We start from the raw sequence: 22,628 nt of genomic DNA, 5'->3' as shown, positions 1-22,628 counted from the left end.
GAACCTGAGTCTATTGTACTTGATCTTGAATCCTAAGTGCCTAGAACAGGACTTGTCATGTAGCAGGTGCTTAGTAAATATTTGACAAATGAAGGGATGGATGGATGGATGGATGGATGGATGGATGGAGGAAGGGAGGGAGAGAGGGAAGAATGGAGGGATGAAGATATGGATGGATGGATGGAGGAAGGGAGGGAGAGAGGGAAGAATGGAGGGATGAAGATATGGATGGATGGATGGAGGAATGGAGGGATGAAGAGATGGATGGATGGATGGATGGAGGAAGGAAGGGAGGGAGGGAAGGAGAGATGGATGGATGGAGGGATGGATGGAGGAAGGGAGGGAGAGAGGGAAGAATGGAGGGATGAAGATATGGATGGATGGATGGATGGAGGAAGGAAGGGAGGGAGGGAAGGAGAGATGGATGGATGGAGGGATGGATGGAGGAAGGGAGGGAGAGAGGGAAGAATGGAGGGATGAAGATATGGATGGATGGATGGATGGAGGAAGGAAGGGAGGGAGGGAAGGAGAGATGGATGGATGGAGGGATGGATGGATGGATGGATGGATGGATGGATGGATGGATGGATGGATGAACAAACCAATGAACCTCTTCTCTTCCATCATAGTTTTAACTTAGGACCTACTAACCCTTTCCTGGTCCTCTCCTAAGGGGACCTTCTCCGGGATCACAACAGTACACTGGTCCTCCCACTCATTCATTTATTCATTCAACAGTGACACTGAACACCCACTCTGTTGCCCAGGCTGGAGTGCAGCAGTACAATCTCGGCTCACTGCAACCTCCACCTCCTGGGTTCAAGTGATTCTCCTGCCTCAGCCTCCTGAGTAGCTGGGATTACAGGCACCTGCCACCACACCTGGCTAATTTTTATATTTTTAGTAGAGACAGGGTTTCGCCATGTTGGCCAAGCTGGTCTCAAACTCCTGACCTCAGGTGATCCAACCTTTTCAGCCTCCCAAAGTGCTGGGATGACAGGCGTGAGCCACCGTGTCCAGCCTAAAATTTTTAAAAATGTGCCCTTTCTTGCATGTTCATCACATCTCAATCAAGCTGGAAGAAAAAGTGCCAGCCTCCAAGCCTGGTACTCAGCACGTGGCCTGGTTTATAGTAAATGCCCAACAAAAGTTATTATTTGCCATGATTCCATGTCTTCCTTTATTGAGACTTTTCAAGACCCTACAGAGCAGGTGTCAGAGTGTCCCCATTTTGCAGATGGGGAAACTGAGGTTAAGAGAGGTGAAGACATTTGCCCAGGGTCACACAGCTAGGAAATAGATCAGTTGACATTTGACACCTCAGCTCACTGGCTCTTCCCCATGTTACAGAGAAGTTAAGCCACCAGCCCACAGTCACGCAGCTGGGTGCATGGCAGAGCCAGGGTTCAAACCCAGGTTGGCTTCAAACTAAACCCTAATTTGGCTTTGTGTTCTGTCCCTTGTGGCCCAGTCTGTCCATCACTGAGTCATCCTGGCTTGGGAGGAAACGGGGCCCTGACCTCCTGACCTGGGCTGTCCTCCATCACACCTGACACCGGCCCCAAAAATGCAGCCCCACCAGTCTGGGCAGTGTGAGGTGAGGTGGGGCAGGGAGGAAGCAGGCTTGGGCGTTGGACAGAAGATGGGAGTTTTGGGGCTGGGTTGGGCAGCCTGTCCTGCCAGGATCCTGAGCCAGCAGAGCCTGTCCGGCCCCACCCAGCCCCTCTTTCTGCCCTGACAGTGTGACTTCCTCACTTAATGTACCCACCCCTGAGAGGCCTAGGGCCAGGCTTGACAAGTGGTATCCAAGATGTGTAGCAGGTTGTGTCAGAAAGTGCCCCAGGGGCTGGGTGCAGTGACTCACACCTATAATCCCAGCACTTTGGGTGGCAGAGGCAGGAGGATCACTTGAGCCCAGGAGTTTGAGACCAGCCTGGAAAACATAGCGAGACCCCACCTCTACAAAAAAGTTTTTTAAATTAGCCAGGCGTGGTGGCGCCCCTGTGGTCCTAGCAACTCAGGAGGCTGAGATGGGAGGATTGCTTGAGCCCAGGAGTCTGAGGCTACAGTGAGTTGTGATCATGCCACTGCACTTCAGCCTTGGTGACAGAGCAAGACCCTGTCTCAAAGAGAAGAAGAAAAAGGAATGTGGCCCAGGGTTCAAGATGAAGTGTCTGAAATCCCAAAAACCTGGATCAGCAAGATGGGCTGATGGGCTTTTCATAGTCACGGTGGACCCCAGCAATGGGTGGGGCAGAGTCGAAGAACCCTTTGCTGAGCCCACGGCTAACCCCTCAGTGGCTGGGGAGGGGAAAAACCAGGGTGGCCAGGGGCTCAGAGCAACCGCTATTTAACTACCAGTTGGGAGCTATTTCAATATTTTGATAACACACAAGGCTGTACAGGTGCATTCAGGAGACAGCCAGGAGGCGGTCATCAGAGCAGCGGCTCCCTGGGCCGGCAGGAGGGCGGGGCTGCCTGGCAGGCAGGGAGAAGTGGCATTCTGCCAGGGGGCCCGGGCGGGTAGGGGCCTGAGGCACATTCTCAGGGGATGACTCAGGGGCAGGCAGAGCATGACTCACCGTAGACCCTCTCCTGCTCCAGCTGCCAGGGCCTGGCCTCCCCTCTGGCCCCAGGGGAACTGTGGGGAGCTCACAGGGCCCCCAGCCCAGAGCTGAGCGTGAGTCAGCCCATGTGGGCTGGAGGGCCAGCACAATTTTCCGCTCCTTGAATTGTCCTGTAAGAAAAGTAAACACATGTTACAAAACAGGGGTGAAGCTGGGCCAGCCCCCTCCTGTCCCCTCGGAGCAGGGACAGGAGCAGGGCCTACATGCCAGGGGCTGTGCACACATTCCTGCCCACCGGCTCTTCCCAATTTTACAGATGTGGAAACTGAGGTCTAGAGAGGTTAAGAGAGCCACCTGCCCAAGGTCACACGGCTAAGGTGTGAGGTGGAGCCCAGTTTCAAACCCAGGTTTCAGGCTGAAACCTGTAAGTGTCTCCCGGCTGTGGGCAGACCAGGGCCAGAGTTACTGCAACATCTGTTTCTGTTCACAGCCGTGTTTCTCAGGGTGGCCCCAAACTCACCTGCCTCAGCATCCCACGGAGTAGGTGTTTGTTAAAATGCAGATTCCTGGCTGGGCGCGGTGGCTCACGCCTATAATCCCAGCACTTTGGGAGGCTGAGGCTGGTGGATCATTTGAGGTCAGGAGTTTGATACCAGCCTGGCCAACAGGGTGAAACCCCATCTCTACTAAAAATACAAAAATTAGCCAGGTGTGGTGGTGCATGCCTGTAATCCCAGCTACTCGGGAGGCTGAGGCAGGGGAACTGCTTGAGCCTGGGAGGCAGATGTTGCAGTGAGCCGAGACTGTACCACTGCACTCCAGTTTAGGCAAGAGAGTGAGACCCTGTCTCAAAAAAAATGCAGATTCCTTGGTGGCTCATGCCTGTAATCCCAGCACTTTGGGAGGCTGAGGCAAGAGACTGACTTGAGCCCAGGCATTCAAGACCAGCCTGGGTAACACAGCGAGACCTCATCTCTATAATTAATAAATAAATAAATGCAGATTTCTCGGCCCTGCCAAGACTCACCCAACCGTAATCTCTTCCAGGGAGGGACCCTGGAATCTGCATTTGTAAATGCACCCCAAGTTGGGGTGCATACAGCCACAGATGGGAGAATGGCTGTCTCGGAGAGGGCTCGGGATGTATCCCACATGTCCCTCTGTCCCGGGCTGGCCGAATGCTGCCCCTCTTGTTTCAAACTGGTTCACAGGCGAATACCCCAAACACCTCTCCAGCTGCTAGGGCAACAGTGATGGTAAACAAGGAGGGCGGGCGTGAGGAACCCTTCCGAAGTTGGTGGCCTCCCATGAGCTGGCTGCCTGGTCTGGCTGCAGGAACACAGGTTTCAGGGTCGCTGAGGGTGGCCTGGTTGCCAGGGAACAAATGGCCCTGAAGGTGCGAGCAAACTCGAGGAAAGCAAGCACCCTCCCCCACCCCGGCAGGCTGGCCCTCCACCCACGGCAACAGAGGGGATGAGTCACTTGGCAGGAGAGGGCTTCGCGGATCCAAACAAATCCCATCTGCCCAGAGGAGGATGCATGGGGTGAGAACGGATCTCCCACCCCATCCGGCCTGCCCACAAACGTGTGGTGTGTGCACGTGTGTACACACGTGCACACACACACAGCCATGCGAGCTCCTAGCCCAGCTACTAGAAAATGGAGAGGGGAGGGATGGTGAAGCGCCACTCAAATTCCTCCCTAAATCTGCTAATTCTACCCGCCACTCCTGGGCCAGGCTCAGCTGAGTCAGCGGGAGACCAGCCCAGCTGCCCCAAGCCCAAGTCCAGGAATTAGAACTCTGAAGAGTGGAGGGAGGCAGGGGTTCAAGAGCTCAGTCCAGGAGCAGGCTGACCCAGTTACCAGCCCAAATGGGCCCTGTGCTTCTCAGGGCCCATTTCCTTCCCTGAAAAGTAAGACAAGAGAGGCCAGGCACCGTGGCCCATGCCTGTATTCCCAGCAGTTTGGAAGGCCAAGGTGGGAGGATCACTTGAGCCCAGGAGTTCTCAACCAGCCTGGGCAACAGCAAGACCCTGTATTTACAAAAAATTTAAAAATTACCCAGGCTTCCTGGTGTGCATCTGTAGTCCTAGCTACTCAAGAGGTCGAGGTGGGAGAATCGCTTGAGTCCAGGAGGTCGAGGCTGCAGTGAACTATGATCACACCACTGCACGGCAGCCTCGGCGACAGAACGAGACCCTGTGTCTTAAAATTAAAGAAAATAAGACGAGGAAGTGGCTACCTCCCAGGCAGGGAGCACTGCCCTGCTTCACCCAGTGGGGGTGGTTGGGCACGTGCCATGGTGCCTGGCACAGAGTCAGCCCTCAATAAACAAGAGGTGACATTACTATTATCAATGCCATCACTGTTATTCAGCAGCTGAGCTAGAATTCACTGCTGACCTAGAGGTCCCTGATCTGGTTCCCTCCCGCAAACCAACTCTTAACCTTCCTAGGAGTTGTAGGGAAAGGGGATTTGGCAGGTTGGAGAAGCCCAGAGTTTTGACACTGTTTGGAGCTCCTGTAACTTGTGCCCATCAGTCCCGCAAACACACAGTCTCTAGCTACAGAGAGAATTCCCTCCCCTTCGTTAGGAGCTACCTAACTGCCAGGGGACATAACTGAATGCTTAACACACAGCCTTTCACCCTGTGAAGTTGATGCTAGGCTTGCGCCCACTTCCCAGATGAGGAAAACTGAGGCCCAGAGAGGCAAAATGATTTGCCCATATTCACACAACTGAAAGGGACTGAGCGGGGATTCAAACCAAGATCTGGGCCGGGCGCGGTGGCTCACGCCTGTAATCCCAGCACTTTGGGAAGCCAAGGCGGGCAGATTGCTTGGGGTCAGGAGTTAGAGACCAGCCTGACCAACATGGCGAAACCACGTCTCTATAAAAAATACAAAAATTAGCAGGGTGTGGTTTCATGCACCTGCAGTCCCAGCTACTTGGGAGGCAGAGGCAGGAGAATCACTTGACTCCAGGAGGTAGAGGTTGCAGTGAGGCGAGTTCGCGCCACTGCACTCTAGCCTGGGCGACAGAGCAAGACTCCATCCATCTCAAAAAAAAAAAAAAAAAAAAAAAAGGCCAGGCGCAGTGGCTCACGCCTGTAATCCCCACACTTTGGGAGGCCAAGGTGGTGGATCACTTGAGGTCAGGAGTTCAAAACCAGCCTGACCAACATGGTGAAACCCCATCTCTACTAAAAATACAAAATTAGCTGGGCGTGGTGGCACACACCTGTAATCCCAGCTACTTGGGAAGCTGAGGTAGGAGAATGGCTGGGAGGCGAAGGTTGCAGTGAGCCAAGATCACGCCACTGCACTCCAGCCTGAGCAACGAGAGTGAAACTCCATCTCAAAAAGAAAAGAAATTCAAACTTATTTCTTGTCCTTTTTGGGGAGATTCAGCAACGGTTTCTCATGTATCCTTCCAGAAGTTTTTTGTGCATAGACAAGCATGTTACACACCACACACTCTGTCTTTCCCTCTTTCTTTTGCACTTTGCATCTGGCACTCCATTCCATGTTAGTCTACATATGGTCTCCACATCTGCCCCTCTTCCAGCTGCAGGGTCTTCCCGGTGTAGGCAGCCCTGGTTACCGGACCATCCCCCTCCAAATAGACAGCAGTTTCTTTACAGAGCTTCTCCATTAGCAACTGTGTTGCCAAAAGCATCCCAGGATGCACACTTAGCACAATGTCAGCAACACTGCTGCAGTGACCATCCTCAAGGCATGCTGAGCCCGGAGTAAGAGCCCACCTGTGGGGAAAGGTATGGGGAAGGAGAAAGGAGAGGGTGTCCAGGCATAGGCAGACCAGGGGGCGACAGCAAGGACCGACAAGTTCCCTGGGAACCCCTCTTGGGGTGTGGGGAAGGGGTCTGTGTGCTGAGCCACCTCCATGTTGAGTTCAGGCTTCTGCGGGTCCGAGGTGACTCCCCGCACACCTGTGTTCTGAAACCCCAGCTCCTCTCTAACACCTGCTCCCAATATCAGCTGGCTGGAGGAAGCATCCCTTCGGGGCCCTGAGATCTAGGCAAGGAAGTCACTTTTGGACGAGGGAAGGCATTGTCATGCCCTTACCTGCCAATGAGAAATGCCACCTGGGGGCGGCACCCGAAACTGAGCCAGGCAGAGCCAAGTTGGGGAAGGACTGGGTTTGGTGGGGAGGTCCGTTCCGGGCTGTCTGCCTGAGCAGCTGGGAGGCTGCACACACTGAGGCCTCAGACCACCCAGGGAAGCTTGTCCAGATTTCAGATTCCTGGGCCCCTCCCTCTTCAGACCCCCCCAATCAGGATGTCAAGGGTCCCAGGGCCCCAGAATATGCCTTTTACAAACTCCTGTAGAGATTCTAAGGTGCAACATCGTTAGAACCACCGCCTCTCCCAGGGTCTTTCTCCCCCAACTGTCCCCAGACCCCTTCAAGAAGTTCACAATTTGGCCGGCGCAGGGACTGACGCCTGCAATCCCAGCACTTTGGGAGGCCGACGCAGGTGGATTGCATGAGCCTGTAGGAGTTCAAAACCACCCTGGGCAACATAGTAACAGCCCATCTCTACAAAGAATTTTAAAAATTAGCCAGGTGGCCGGGCGCAGTGACTCACGCCTGTAATCCCAGAACTTTGGGAGACCAAGGCAGGCAGGTCACCTGAGGTCAAGAGTTTGAGCCGTCTCTACTAAAAATACAAAATTTAGTTGGGCATGGTGGCACGTGCCTGTGATCTCAACTACTCGGGAGGCTGAGGCAGGAGAATCCCTTGAACCAGGGAGTCAGAGGTTGCAGTGAGCCAAGATTGCACCACTGCACTCCAGCCTGGGCGACAGAGCCAGACTCTGTCTCAAAAAAAAAAAAAAAAATTAGCCAGGCATGGTGGTGCACACCTGTAGTCCCAGCTACTTGAGAGGGAGGCTGAGAAGAGACAATGGCTTCCGTCTGGGAGGTCAAGGAAGGCTGCAGTGAGCCATGATCACGCCACTGCACTCCAGCCGGAGCAACACAGCAAGACCCTATCTCCAAAAAAAAAAGAAAGAAAAAGAAAAGTTAACGTGTTTTTGTTTTTGTTTTTGTTTTTTGACGAAGTCTCACTCTGTCGCCCAGGCTGGAGTGCAGTGGCACGATCTCAGCTCACTGTGACCTCCCAGGCTGGAGTGCAGTGGCATGATATGAGCTCACTGCAACCTCCCCTTCCCAGTTTCAAAAGATTCTCCTGCCTCAGCTTCCCAAGTAGCTGGGACTACAGGCAGGCGCCACCACGCCCAGCTAATTTTTTATTTTTAGGAGAGACGGGGTTTCACTATGTTGGTCAGGCTGGTCTTGAACTCCTGACCTCAGGTGATCCCCCTGCCTCGACCTCTCAAAGTACTGGGATTACAGGAGTGAGCCACCGCGCCCAGCCAAGTTAACATTTTTAATATGTGTCCCCTGCCCCGGGACCTGAAAGCTCCCAAAGAGAAAGCCCCTTTTGTGTTGTTCTTTTCCCTTTTCTCATCCGTGTACAACAAGCAGAGCCAGGCACACTGAGGCTGTGAGAGTGATGGGAAACATGTGTTGAATGAGTAAATGACTCCACTGAGCAATACATCCTCCCCCAGAAAAATGCACATTTGGACACACACATTTTGAAAGCAACTTTAGGGCTGGGTGCAGTGGCTCCCACCTGAAATCCCAGCACTTTGGGAGGCCAAGGTGGGAGGATTGCTTGAGCCCAGGAATTCAAGACCAGCTTGGGCAACACAGCGAGACCCCATCTCTACAAAAAACATATATAAATATAAAAGTTTTAAAAATTAGCCAGGCATGGTGGTGGACACCTGTGGATCCAGCCACTCGGGAAGCTGAGGTGGGAGGATTGCTTGAGCCCCAAACGTCAAGGCTGCAGTGAGTTATGATTGTGCCAATGCACTCCAGCCTGGGCAACTGAGTCTCAAAGAAGAAAGAAGAAAGAAAGCAAGAAGGCAAGAAAGGAAAGAGAGAGGAAGGAAGGAAGGAAGGCAGCAGGCAGGCAGGCACAACTTTAGGAGGAATCACACCTCTACTTACGCCTAGTGGTCCATTATTGGAACGTGACGCCTGTGGGAGTTATCTCCTACTGCTCAAGGTCACTGCCAAGGTCTGATTTATCAATTCAAAAAATTGCAACCTCAGGCATAAATGGGTTAAGCCCACCCATAGAAGCCCCATTAAGAATAAGGTTGGCTGGGCACGGTGGCTAATATCTGTAATCCCAGCACTTTGGGAGGCTGTAGGCCGGCAGATCACTTGAGCACAAGAGTTCAAGACCAGCCTGGGCAACATGGTGAAACTCTGCCTCTACAAAAATTTTTAAAAATTAGCCAGGTGTGGTGGTGTGTGCCATCCGGGCTTCAGGTCAGATTAGGTTTCTGTCTAAGGGCAGCCTCCTCCACTGGCACACAGTCTGGGCCAGGACATGCTGGCAGAATTGTGCAACGTCGTTTTTCCGAGCCGCAATCGAGCAGCTTTTATGACCAGCTATGAAGCGCTCTTCTCGTGCCAGGGCCTGGAGTTATTGAAGTTTCAAAGGAGTTTTTGTCCACCCGAGATGGCAGGCGGAGAGCAGATTCAGGCCAGGGCACTGCGCTCAGCGCTTTGCGTGCATTACCTGCAGGGACATCCCCACAGGCCTTTCAGATGGGGTGGTGGTTATCACCGTTTGACAAAGAAGTAAACTGTGGCTGGGAGCAGTAAAACACCTTGCCCAGGAGTGTCAGCCGACCTGGGGGTGGCAGGGCTTGAACTCAGGCCGGCGCCCTCCGCAGTTCAGCCCCCTTCCCTCAATTGCCACCATCTGAGTGCAATTCGCTAGCTACTAGGGCACATGAACCCGTGCGGGTCTCTGCCGCACCTGTCTTGCGGGGCCCAGCTGGGTGTCCGCCAAAGCACCAGGAGCGCCGAGTTCCGCGGCAGCGCAGAGCCAGGTGAAGGCCTCGGCCAGAGGCGCGCCGGGCCCGAGGAGGGTGGGGCTGCGAGCGCTCGCCCCGGCGGCCTTTGCGCCCCAGTGCCTGCCCGGCCTCCGGAGTCCCCCGGCTGGGGGTGGGCGGTGTCCGGCCAAGACCCGGTGTCCCCACCCCCGCGCCCAAGCCCCGCCCGCGCGGTGGCCCCTCCTCGGGAAGGTAAGCACCACCTTCTCGGGGAGCGGCCCGCAGAGCCAGTGGCCGGCGGGCGCCCCGCCCCCAGCGAGTAGGGACCCGGAGCCACTGCCGCGCCGCAGTCCGGGCTCCCCGCGCCGCCGCTCGCTCACCTGCGCTCCCGCCCGCCCCTCGGTGCGCGCCCGGCCCGCCAGCCGCCGCCGCCCGCACCCCGAGCGCCACCATGAACTCGCTCTTCAGGAAGAGAAACAAAGGCAAATACAGCCCCACTGTGCAGACCCGGAGGTGAGGAGGCGCCCACAGCTCCGCTCCGGGACGCTCTTGCGCCTGTGGGCGCACAGGACCGGGAAGACCTCCCGGGCAGTGTAGGAATGGGGGGTACGGGGGTCCAGGAACCGGGAACTGAACCCGGAGTGCGGGACTCTCGGGAACGCGGGACCGAGGCCACCCTGAAGCTGGGAAGCGCCGCCAGGTGGGAGGGGACTGGCTGGGGTCCCCGAGGGGGAGCATAACACAGGGGACTCCGGGAGCCCAGGGAGCATTGCCTTGAGGGCCTAGGGCACGGGCAGCTGAGCTGGGGGTACAGGGCACCCCCGTGTCCCAGGGTCGCTCTTGCGCAGAGGGTCGCACAGGACCGGGAATAGCCACCTGGATGCGGGGGCGGAGTTTTTGGAGGACCGGGCACTCAAGGCGGGTCGCTGCGGGCGACCCAGGAAGCTCCGTCCAGGGGGCGCCCTGAGGCAGGGAAACTGAGCTGGCGTCGGGGGGCGCTCTCCAGCGCCTCTGAGACCGCGCAAGTGTTCTGGCGTCGGGGAGGCGAGGGATGGGTGTCCGGAGGGGGCGGGCCACCCGCCGCTGCACTTCCCGGCACCTGCCACCCTGCGCGCCAGAGCCGCGCCCGGAGGCCCTGGGGGGTGCGGGGTCGGGTCGAGGGGCACAGGGGGAGGCACCCCCTTACCTCCCCACCCTCTGGGTTCTGAGCGGAGGTTGGGCAGCTTCGGGGCCTCCTCTTCGAAGCTCGGTTTCGCAGGGGTGTGGCTCCCTGCCCCCACCCCAGCCCCGAAACTGGCGGCGTCTCTGAGCCGCGGGTTCCCAGGGCGGCCTGGGAGGGGAATGGCATGTCTTGATGTGTTTGCAGGGAGAAGCAGCCCACGTCCCTTTTGATAAGCCTAATGTGTTCACTTAATAACCGGTTTGGGGGAGCCTGGTGGAGATGCTGAGATTGACGGAGGGGGTGGGAATCCAGCCCCTGCCTTATATCCCCACTTCGGAAAATAGAGTGGGGGCTCTGGGCTAGCAAGGACCATTTTGCCAGCTTCTCGGACAAGAGGCTTCAGGCAGGTGAGGGGCCCGCACATTACATGGCTCTCCTGTCTGGGAGTTCTGCCCCCAAGCTGCTCTCACTGGGAGCCCCCACTGTGCCCTCAAGCAGCTCCTCACTTCTTCCCTAGGCAAGGAGAGGCCTCTGGGCCCAGGGCTCCCACCCAACCCCTGCAGTCCGGCCTAGGCCGACCAGTCGGACAGGTGCAGGCGGCGGGGCCCTAGCACGCTGGAGTGCGACACTCCATTCCCTGGCCTTCCAGCCCTTGCAGAAACCCCCCTGCCCTGTGATCCCACCCACCCGTATCTCCGTTTGGGCTCTTTCAGGCTCAGAGGCATTACCCACCTTTAGAGATTTCCCCACCCCTCCCCTATCTTTCACAACCCCAGAGACTGGGCAGGGCCTGCACACCCCTCCTCCATGGTTGCGTCCAGCTGGCACTCAGACCCAACCAGAGGCCCGTCCAGTCCCTTCACTGTTCCCTGGGGCATTGCACAATTGGATGCTCCGTGCCAGCCGTGGAGAACCGTTCTGTCCTCTCCACCCCAGAGACTACACCCATCCAGTCCTTCACACATGCAGACACCCACATACCAGTAGTGGGGCCAGGCCTTGCCCCGCCCTCTGCCTCCTCCCAGCCTCCCTCCTTCCTGCAGCTCTCCATCCCTGAAGGCCCCAGCTTGGAGCTAACAAAAGGTTCTAATGAACCCAGACAAGCTTGGGGGGGGGCGCGGGCTTTCCCAGAAGCATGAGGATGAAAGGCATCCCATCCTTTATAGCTGCAGGGACCGGGAGGGTCTGGGGTGGCAAAGATTTGGGGTCCTGCCACTCTCTGTATATCTGGCCCAAGGCAGCCACCGTCTGTCCTAGGCTGATAGCCATTGGTCCCAGATCTCCATTTAGACGTCTCTTTCTCCAGGAAGCCCTCCTGATTCTTTCCCCAGCCTGGGGTGAAAGACCATTCCTTTGAGCCTTGCCACCCCAGCACAGAATGAGCACAGCCACAGCCCTGAGCAGATGTCAGATGCCTCCCCGGGTGGTCTCCAAGCCCAGTGCATCCCTCTGCCCCCTCCCCTTAGTGGGGACTAGTTCACAGACTGGATTGTGGGGCGGGGGTAGCCCTGTACCCCGTCCTCTCAAACGCATCTCTTGAACATTGCCTGATGCCCAGCTAGCCCCATAGCAAGTGTCTTGGTGGGGGGTGGAGGGGACAGACTTGCGGCTCTAGGCTGTGGTCGCTGGTCACAGGGAGTGGATCCCCAAGTTATTCCTTCACTCCGAGTTTTCCAGGGGCCCGCTCCATTGTCTGGGGGAGGACAAAATTGCTGGTGAGATTCAGCATGGTGGGGCAGGTAGGAGCTCCAGCACTGAGAGCAGAAGGCCTCACTGTTGATCCTGGCATCTCCACCCTGGAGCCTCTCGAAGCCTTGTTTTCCCTTTCTGCACAGCACGGGTGGTGATACTGAGTGTCTCATGCATAGGGCTGCTGGGAGGAGCAGTGCTGTAGCACACAGGAGGTGCCCGGATGAGGGTAGCAGCCCTTTCTGAGCCCAGGGGACCCAGGAGCCCCAAGTGGTGACTTTCACACCCAAGGTAGTCAGGCCTTTGGACTACAAAGTGTGGATTAGTGAACGGAACACCCCACCGAGAAAGCCACCCCTTCCAGTTTGTCTGCCTTTTAGCAGCTGAAGCTGGGGAGGGCCGGGACAGGGTGTGAACCCCGTTGCTCCCGTTGCCCGGGTTCCTAATGACAGGTGTGGGAGTTGATGTTCACACCTGAGCTAATGACAGAGTCAGGCCAGATGGTGCAGGTGACCGAGGACAGCGTCCAGCCTAGTAGAGAGGCCCTGGAGGGGACCCGCTGCCACCCTCCTGGCTGTGCGACCTCAGAGGAGCTGCTTGGCTTCTCTGAGCCTGTTTTCTCACCTGTGGGATGGGAATAAGCACGGTGCCTGCCTGGCGATATTAGCTCAGGATTAAATGAAATAATGCAGGGGAAAGGTTGAGAATGATAAGAGGCCTCAGGTAATAGCATCTGTGACGATTACAGTTATTAAGCAAATGCGGGCAAGCTAGCTGTGGTGTACCCAGGGTTAAACTTGATATCATGGTGGACAGGCTATGCACTGCACAATTCCATAGGCACTGTTGCTGGGGTTTAGCAGGTGGTGGTGGAGGAGACGTGGACAACCTCCCTGCACTTGAGTCGCTGGCAGTCACATCAGAGAGATAAGATGGAGTTAAGCTTCCGTACATGTATGATTACATGAGCATCGGACTGATGGGGCCAGGCAGGAGCAATGGAGCATAGAGCCGGACAGATGAGGTCTCCAGCCTGGCCACTCACATACTTTGTGACAGGCCTGAAGTGAGAGTTGTCACAGTCAGAGCACAGATGCTGGGAGGTGAGGGAGGACTTCCCAGAGGAGGCATCTGACCTGTCACGGGGTGGGAGGGAGTGGCCAAGTCCCAGCTCTGCAGTCAGGCTCAATTCTGCCTCTGTTTGAAAAGAAACATAGCGTCCCTGAGCCTCAGTGCTTCTGAATTTGTTGAGTGGGATTAATCTTGCCCCTCCACCCAGACCTGGGTCCCAGTAAACACCCAGCAGCCTGGCCTTGCCTAGATGGGACTTGCAACACTGGCCCCGCCCTGATGGAGTGCTCCTGCATGGGAGGCAGGACCCCAGGCTTGGAGGGGAGAGGTGGCAAAAGGGAAGCATGCTCTACTGGGAGGCACCTGGGGTACCCTGAGCCTCTTAGTGGTTAAGAACACAGTGTTTTATTAGCTGGGCATGGTGGTGGGTGCCTGTAGTCCCAGCTACTCAGGAGGCTGAAGCAGGAGAATCACTTGAACCTGGGAGGCAGAGGTTGCAGTGAGCTGAGACTGTGCTACTACACTCCAGCCTGGGTAAAAGAGTGAGACTCTGTCTCAAAAAGAAAAAAAAAAAAAAAGCAAGAACACAGCGTTGGATGCTAGCTGGGCATGAGTTCAGGCCCCAGCTCTGGGTCTCTTAAGCTGTTTGATCTTGGGCAAGTCACTTAACGTCTCCGAGCCTCAGTTTCTTCATCTATGAGGTGGGGTGATAACAGCAACCCCCAATTGGTGAGGCTGCTGGGTAGATCAAATGAGGGGATGCACGTGATGGGTCCACCCCATGACCTGGTTCAGAGCGAGTGCCCGGCAAGTCATAGCAGTCAATACTAGGAAGCACACACTGCTATTAAGAGTCATGACGGGCTGGGCGCGGTAGCTCACGCCTGTAATCCCAGCACTCTGAGAGGCTAAGGTGGACGGATCACTTGAGGTCAGGAGTTCAAGACCAGCCTGGCCAACATGGTGAAATCCCATCTCTACAAAAATAAATATTAAAAATTAGCTGGGTGTGGTGGCGGAAACATGTAATCCCAGCTACTGGGGAGGCTGAGGCAAGAGAATCACTTGAACCTGGGAGGCAGAGATTGCAGTGAGCCGAGATCACACCACTGCACTCCAGCCTGGGAGACAGAGCGAGACTCCGTCTCAAAAAAAAAAAAAAAAAAGATTCATGACTGAGTCAAGCCCAGAGCTGACCAGGGAGCTGACTCAAGCAGACACGCACATGCACCCATCGATCAGTGATGGTAGGAAGGCCTGATCGATTTGGGAGGGGACCCATGTGGGTAACAGCTTAGAGACAGCCGCCCCACCATTTCTCAGACACATACTGTGAGCCCAGCAAGGCCATGGATGTTACATCTCATTCTGACAGCGGGCCTGCCAGGCAGGTGGAAGTGTCCTGTTTCACAGAGGGCTCACATTCACCTTGAGCTCACAGCTCACAAATGGCTGATGCTGGGAGTCCAGGGGGGCCCGGGGAAGCAAATGAGGCCTCCCCACTCGTACCTGGATCTGGCAGTAACTGTGCCTTGGTACTGCTCCAGGCCAAATGGTAGAGTCATTGGTGTTTGTGCTCACTGCCTCTACCCCCAGCAACCCCCTCTACCTCTCTTCTCTCTAGCTTTGCCCCTCCATCCCTTGCCCAGTTCTCTTGGAAGAAGGAATGAGACTGGATAAATTCGATTCAGGACAGAGCTGAGCTTACCTGGAGGAACAGCTGCTAATGGTAGCACTTCAGGCATTGTCGGGGGGATCATGTGGGGAAAGGGTATTTTGGGGGAGAGACTCAGCTCCATCCACACCCTTTAGGCAATACCCTAAGGGTGTGGTTGGGGGAGGCTCTGGGAGTAGGGGACCTGGGGGAGAAGCTGCTTTAGAGAGCTTCCAGAGCTCCTCGTCCGGGAAAGAGAACCCTGGCTTCCCAGCATGCAGCTGCTCTCTGCTCCCGGCAGGTCTATGCCGGTGTTACTGGCATCACTTTCCATCCTCCCAGCCTGCCTGCCCCGGCCTGTCTTGGGAGCGAATGGGGAAACGGCCTCTGGTCTTTGTTCTCCCGGCTTCTGATGGGTTGCTGTGCTGCAGCCTCTGGAGCCCGGGAGGCCACCTGGTGCCCCTTTCTGCCTCCGGGTGGGACAAAGCTCTCTTCAGGTCCCAGCCCTGCCCTTCCCTACCCCAACCTATTTTTTTTAAGTGTTCTTTCTTTATTCTTTAGAGACAGGCTGTCACTGTATCACGCAGATTGGAGTGCAGTGGTGCGATCATAGCTCACCGTAGCCTTGAACTGCTGGGCTCAAGCAATCCTCATGCCTCAGCCTCCCAAGTAGCTGGGACTACAGGTGTGCACACCACCATGCCCCGCTAATTTTTACTATTTGTAGAGATGGGGTCTCACTATATTGCCCACTCTGGTCCTGAACTCCTGGGCTCAAGTGAGCCTCTTGCCTTAGCCTCCCAAAGCACTGAGATTACAGCCATGAGCCACTGCACGCGGGCCCTTTCCCTTTAAATGGATCCCCACTTCTCCCTGCCTGCAGAGCCAGCAGCCCAGCAGGCCTCCAGTCCCTCTTCACTGTTCCTTCTTCCACTCCAGTGCTCCAGTCCCTTCTCCCCATGGCAGCCAGGGAGCTCCTTACGACATATAAATCTGACCATACCTCCAGCTGCTTAACCCCTGCCCCAGACCTCCCTTTGCTCTTAGGCCCTGGGAGCTGGCGCCCTGCACATCAACATGTGCCTGTCACCATCTTGTTTCCACGCTGTGCCTGGCCACAAGGCCTTTCTCTCTGCCATTCCTGTTGCCCAGAATGCCCCTCCCACCCCTTTTCACTGCTTCTCTTCCACTTCCAGGTTTACCTTCTGTTCCTCAGGGAAGCCCTCCCCAACCTCTCTGCTGGGGTAGATCCACCTATTCTATGGACTCCCCTTCTCCTTGGTAGCTCTTATCTCAGCAGCTATGTGACTCTGGGGTAGCCACATGTGGCTGTGTGGCTGCCTTCCCCCAGAGACTGGTGTTACACATGTGCTGAATGAATGAATGAATGAATGAGGGTAAGCCATGGGGGACTGCTAAGATTCTCCCTTTCCCTCAGCATTTCAAGAGAGCATACATTGCCCTGTGCTTCACACCCCAGGACCAGCAGAGCCCAGAGGTGGGGATGAATGGGGCAGGGGTTCCACCTAGTGGAAAGGAATGCGAGGCCTGAGCAGGCTGCCCCCTGCCCTGTCCCCATCCAGTCACCTCCTGCGTGCAGGACGGTGAGCAGAGAGTTGGCTGAGTCCGCAGCTGGCAGCAATGCGGAGTGATAGTGAGATAAAGGAGGGCCCTGACCCAGCCACACAGGCTTCTGCAGGAGAGGTCCTCCACGCCGAACCCGGGGATCAGTTGGAGATGAGAGGATAAAGAGAGTGCAGTTGACAGAAAGAGACAGGGATGTGTGTATCCATGACCCGAAATGGCATGATGGTGAGCAAGCAAAGCAAGTTGATGAAGGAGGCAAAGATGATGCTTGCATATATACATTTTTAGAAACATACACAGAGCAATTCCACTTACTCTTCCTGAATGCAGATGTGTCTATGTATTGGAAGGCTTAGGGAACCAGGTGCAGTGGTTCGCACTTGTCCCAGCGCTTTGGGAGGCCAAGGCGGGAGGATGACTTGAGGCCAGGAGTTCAAGACGAGCCTGGGCAACATAGTGAGACCCTATTTCTACCAAAAAAAAAAAATTAGCTGGGCATGGTGGTGCATGCCTCTAGTCTTAGCTACTCAGGAGGCTGAGAGGGGAGGATCCCTGAGTCCAGGAATTCAAGACTGCAGTGAGCTGTGATTGTGCCACTGCACTCCAGCCTGGGCAACAGAGCAAGACCCTGTCTCTAAATAAATAAAATAAAACAGGCTTAGGAAGAACCAGTAAATCTAAAATTCTGCTACTCCTAAGGAGGGGGCTGAAAGGATAATGAACAATAACACTTCTCTTCCTTTTTAGAAAAATCTGCAGCTAAGATGGTACTGTGAAAACATCAACCAAACCCTGGTGGTGGGGACATGCGTGGCTGATTCTCTTCAGTACTTTTCTGCATGTCTGAGTAGATCACGAGTTTTCCAGTTTAGGTGAAAGATGGAGTAGAGAAGGCGAGCTGGCGTGGGGCACAGCTGGCGTGGGGCACAGCTGGCGGGGGGCACAGCGTGGGAAGAGCCTGCAGGCAAGCCCTGAGTCCTGGGTCTCAGAGTCCAGTCCATAGCAAAATAAAAGGTCTTGGAGAGGAAGAAGAGGGGCCTCAGGAAGCAAAGGGGGCCCAGTCCTGGAAGGCAAGCAGGCAGGTTCTGGATGGGGAGACAAAAATGGAGAGTCTCTGCGAGGAAGTGAGAGGGGAGGGGACCAGAACTGGGAAAGGTATGAACACAGAAAGGCCTGGAGGTTGGGTGCTAGCTTAAAACGATCACCCTAAATTATGATTATTACATTGTCTGAGATAAATTCTACCCTCAGCTCTCTTTCCAAGTGAGGCTCAGAGAGTTTGAGTGACTTGCTCCAGGACTCTCAGCAGATCTTTTTTTTTTTTTTTTTTTTTTTTTAAGGTAGAGTTTCACTTTTGTTGCCCAGGCTGGAGTGAAGTGACACAATCTCAGCTCACTGCAACCTCCGCCTCCTGGGTTCAAGTGATTCTCCTGCCTCAGCCTCCCAAGTAGCTGGGATTACAGGCGCCCACCACCACGCCCGGCTATATTTTGTATTTTTAGTAGAGACGGGGTTTCACCATGTTGGCCAGGCTGGTCTCAAACACCTGACCTCAGGTGATCCACCTGTCTCGGCCTCCTAAAGTGCTGGGATTACAAGCATGAGCCACTGTGCCCGGCCAAATAGAGTTTCTTATCTGGGGTTGAAGCAGGGTTGAAGCCCTGTCTCTTCTTTGTGGTACAAACTTGGAATCCTTTCCCACCCTTCGATGGGAAACAAACCATCCCCATGGCGAAGGCAGAGAAGTTGAAACCCTAAAAGGTATCAGCCTGAAATCCTAGCCCAGGCAGTGGGGGCAGCAAAAAATTCTGCAAGTTCTATTTCTCCCACAGCCCTGCGGCCTTGCAGGCTCAGCCAGCAGCTCTGGTGTGTTTTATCTTACAAAGCATGACAGAAACCCTCTGCCTAGGAAAGGATGGGCGGGGCGGCCAGGACACCCTGCCAGCCCTCTCAAAGTGTCTGGGTAAGAACTGCTGAGATGGCCAGGCACAGTGGCCCATGCCTGTAATCCCAACACTCTGGGAGGCCTGAGGTCAGGTGTTGGAGACCAGCCTGGCCAACATGGTGAAACCCCGTCCCTACTAAAAATACAAAATATATTTTGTGTTTGAGCCCAAGAGTTGAAGGCTGCAGTGAGTGAAGTGCAGCAATGCACTTCAGCCTGAATAACAGAGCAAGACTCTGTCTCAAAAAATGAAAAAGGAGGCTGGTGCTCTTTCTCCAGTGGTCCTGAACCCAGAGTGACATCCTAATGCCTTGGGGCACCAAAGTTGGCTTGAGCCCTGTTTATCCCCCGAGTCCAGGAATTCAGAGCTGCAGTGAGCTATGAATCCTCCCACCTCAGCCTCCTGAGCAGCTAGGACTAGAGGCATGCACAACCATGCCCAGCTAATTTTATTTATTTATTTATTTTTGGTAGAAATAGGGTCTTGCTGTGTTGCCCTGTCTTCAAGACCTGCCTTGGTGTTACCTGAAGCAGCTTGAACTTCTGTATGTTTGTAAAAGGAGTCCAAAAGCACTCACCTGACACAGAACCCTAGGCCCCATCAGAGGCCTGGAGGCAGGGCGGCCTTCCCTGGGCAGAAACAGATTAGGCCTTAAAAACAGACCTGGAATTACTACACCAGCAACCCTCTCATCTTAGGATATATTTCCCCAGGATTAATAGCTGGGTGTGAGGACATTTACTGTCTAATTAGCACAGGAGTTTCTAGTAGTGAGAGAATCAGTCAATTGACCAATCAATCTGGTATTCATTGGGCACCTTCTGTGTACTGCTTTCTCACAGGGCTTCCTTCCTATAGAGATCTAGGATTCTTCCGCATCTTGCTTCTTTTAAACCTTGCTGTGGTTCAGTTCCTTGTTCTCATCCCTGGCTGCACATTAGAATCACCTGAGGAGCTTTGAACAGCATGTCAGAGCCCTTTCCAAGACGAGTTAAGTCAAAATCTCCATGGACATGGGTCCAGACATCATTCTTTTGATGTGCAGCTGTTGGGAACCACATAGTTACATGGATTGCCTCGCTCCCTCTTGTCTTTGAGATATATGGACAGTGCTTTCTCTCTTCAGTATCATTTGCCTGGTGTGTCACTCTCCATTTCTTTATTCTCAACCTTCCTGTATCATTTAGTTTCAAGTGTCTGTGTCTTATAAAATGGCATATAGCTTGGGGAAGGTGTGTGTTTTGTAATCTCACCGGAGAGTCTTTTATCTTTTAATAGGCAAAATTAACTCATTTACATTTATTGTAATGACTAATGTGTTTGAACCTACTCCACCATAGTGCCCTATTTATCATGCTTTCTCTTTGTTTCCATTTTGCTCTTTTCCTGATTTTTACTGGATTGAGTATATTTTCATCATTAAAGTTAGATTATAAGGCCTAAATGGAACACAGTGGATGAAAATACCCTGATGTAAGTGATCTAAAATCTTTGTTTTTGTTTTTTTTTCTTTTTTTTTTTTCTTTTTTTTTGAGACAGAGTCTTGCTCTGTTGCCCAGGCTGGAGTGCAGTGGCACAATCTCAGCTCGCTGCAAGTTCCGCCTCCTGGGTTCACCCCATTCTCCCACCTCAGCCTCCCAAGTAGCTGGGACTACAGACGCCTGCCACCACGCCCGGCTATTTTTGTTTTTGTATTTATCGTAGAGATGGGGTTTCACCATGTTAGCCAGGATGGTCTCGATCTCCTGACCTCATGATCTGCCCGCCTTGGCCTCCCAAAGTGCTCGGATTACAGGCATGAGCCGCCGCGCCCGGCCAAATCTTTGTAATTATACCCATTGGGGTGTTTTTCCTTAACCTACCTACTAGCTTACAAGCTTTTGAATAGTTGCAATTTACTCATCTTTTGGGAGAGGGCCTTCTGTTGTCCTTAGTTCCAGGCCTTACATAAGCTTGGGGCTCCATAAATAGGTGTGAAATTGAGCAGGTATTTTACAGCATGTCGACAATTCATATATCTGGGGGCTTGTTAATGGTGAAGGGCCTGTTGCCAGGGCCTGTAAGGGGCAGAGAGATGACAAATAGTTGGTGGGGTGGGGTTGAAAATTTATTTGGCAATTACTGAATATCTAGAAAGTGCCCAGCTGGGGCTGTAGCAGTTACAAGCATAGACCTTTTACTAACCTATTGACCCTGAGCAAGTGGCTGCTCCTTCCTGAGGCTCAGTTTCCTCATCTGCAATGGAGCTATGATAGCACGTACCTCAACTAGTTGTTATAAGGATCAGAGATGAAACCTGCTTCCGGTGCTAGGGTAGGGTGTGGGCCAGGAAGGTGCTCACTCAATGGCAGTTGCTTCCACCTGAAAGGTCTGTTTGGAGGGACAGGCTGGGAGTCCCTTGTGGGGACGTCTTAGGAGAATGACTCAGTCTCCGTTTACCATCACTGATCCTTACCCAACCAACCACTGGGATTAATTGTACTGATGAAAATGACAACAAACTGTAAATCACTCTGCCTTCCCTGGGTGGTGAATGCCTGGTCCCATCATCCTGTCTCTCCGATGTCTCTTGTCCTTTTGTCTGTAAGGGGTGGGTGTGCATTGATATTGATGTTCCCTTTGTACTGAGAAAGTGGCTTTTTGAAGCCTATCTTCATGGGTTCAAATCTTGGCACCACCACTTCCCAGCTGTGTAAACTCGGACCAGTTTCTTAACTTCTGAGAGCCTCAGTTATCTTCACCTAGAACACAGAGACACAGGAGTCACCGAATTGCATTAAAACATCTGCTCAATTCAACACCTATTTATTGAACCCAACCCTACGCAAGGTGTGGAATTAAGGGTTATAGAAGGGCCCCCCAAAAAGGTGAGTAAGTTCTTTTTGTCCAAAAGTTTAATAGCCTAATAGGTAGGATTAAGAGCCCCAGTAACACTAAGGGTGGCTACTTCCTAGGGCTATGAGACTTCAATGGGTGATGTACAAAAGGACTGAGTGGTCGCTGGGTACCCAGTAGGTGCCCTCAGTGTTGTTACTATTCATCAGTTATTTCCTGAGTGTCCACGGTGGTTGCCTTTGTGTCAGAGCCAGGACACATATTTCAGGAGCCAGGCAGTGTTTAAAGAAGGTAAGGGCAGGCCGGGCGCGGTGGCTCACGCCTGTAATCCCAGCACTTTGGGAGGCCGAGGCGGGCGGATCACGAGGTCAGGAGATCGAGACCATTCTGGCTAACACGGTGAAACCCCGTCTCTACTAAAAATACAAAAAAATTAGCCGGGCGTGGTGGCGGGCGCCTGTAATCCCAGCTACTCGGGAGGCTGAGGCAGGAGAATGGGTGAACCCGGGAGGCGGAGCTTGCAGTGAGCCGAGATCGCGCCACTGCACTCCAGCCTGGGCGACAGAGCGAGACTCCGTCTCAAAAAAAAAAAAAGATTAAAAAAAAAAAAAAAAGAAGGTAAGGGCAGAGGGCTACTCGGCACCGGAGGAGCACCTCCCCCCAGCTGGCCCTCCAGGCAGGCAGGACGCCAGAAGAGGATGACCGTGGTGGCAGGAGGCCCAGCCCCTTCTCTGGGCTCTGGGACAGGTGAGGCTGGTTTCAGGGAGGGGTGTACCCTCCTGTGCATTCCAGACATTCCAGCAGCAATGCAACCCCAATACACACCCATTGAGACAGAATTAACCCCCAGAGGAAGGAACTGAAGATGTGATCAAAGGCCAGTGGCCCTGGCCAGGCAGGGAGTGCTGAGCCTGCAGGGACCTGTGTCCACACATGGGAGGAGAGTGCAGGCTGGGCTGTGAGCCAGCAGGGGACACAGCAGTTCTGGGCGACAGGGACAGCTGGGGCGGAGGTGATGGCAGGAGCGTGGCCCCTCCGATGTTGCTAAAGTATGATCTGTTACCGGGGTGGCTGCTCTCGCAGCCTGGAGAAGGGGATGGCTGTGAGCAGGCCAGGTGCCTCCAGCTCAGCCCCGTGGCCTATGGACAGGGTTACAGGGGCTCTGGGGACCTGGGGAAGGGTGTCTTGCTGCGGTCTTCGTGCCAGGGTCCTCCACACCCAGGCACCAGGCTCCAC

The 22,628-nt window shown here is 54.3% G+C and overlaps 2 protein-coding genes across 2 annotated transcripts in view; one reads left to right on the top strand and one right to left on the bottom strand.

Annotated features, from left to right (window-relative positions):
• SEC14L5 (SEC14 like lipid binding 5) overlaps nt 1-10,788 on the bottom strand; it is an 81,957-nt gene extending 71,169 nt beyond the window's left edge. The window contains exons 1-2 of the mRNA XM_055365207.2: nt 10,635-10,788; nt 2,583-2,737 (exon numbers count right to left, since the gene is read on the bottom strand). The gene's annotated coding sequence lies outside the window, so the exon portion shown is untranslated. The remainder of the gene's footprint in view (nt 1-2,582; nt 2,738-10,634) is intronic.
• PPL (periplakin) overlaps nt 9,583-22,628 on the top strand; it is a 55,167-nt gene continuing 42,121 nt past the window's right edge. The window contains exon 1 of the mRNA XM_019012493.4: nt 9,583-9,961. Coding sequence (XP_018868038.4) covers nt 9,900-9,961 — 62 coding nt within the window. The 5' untranslated portion in view covers nt 9,583-9,899. The remainder of the gene's footprint in view (nt 9,962-22,628) is intronic.

The sequence above is a fragment of the Gorilla gorilla genome, chromosome 18 (genome assembly GCF_029281585.2).
Source record: "Gorilla gorilla gorilla isolate KB3781 chromosome 18, NHGRI_mGorGor1-v2.1_pri, whole genome shotgun sequence".
Classification (NCBI taxonomy): domain Eukaryota; kingdom Metazoa; phylum Chordata; class Mammalia; order Primates; family Hominidae; genus Gorilla; species Gorilla gorilla.
This window is presented reverse-complemented; position numbering and strand designations above follow the sequence as displayed.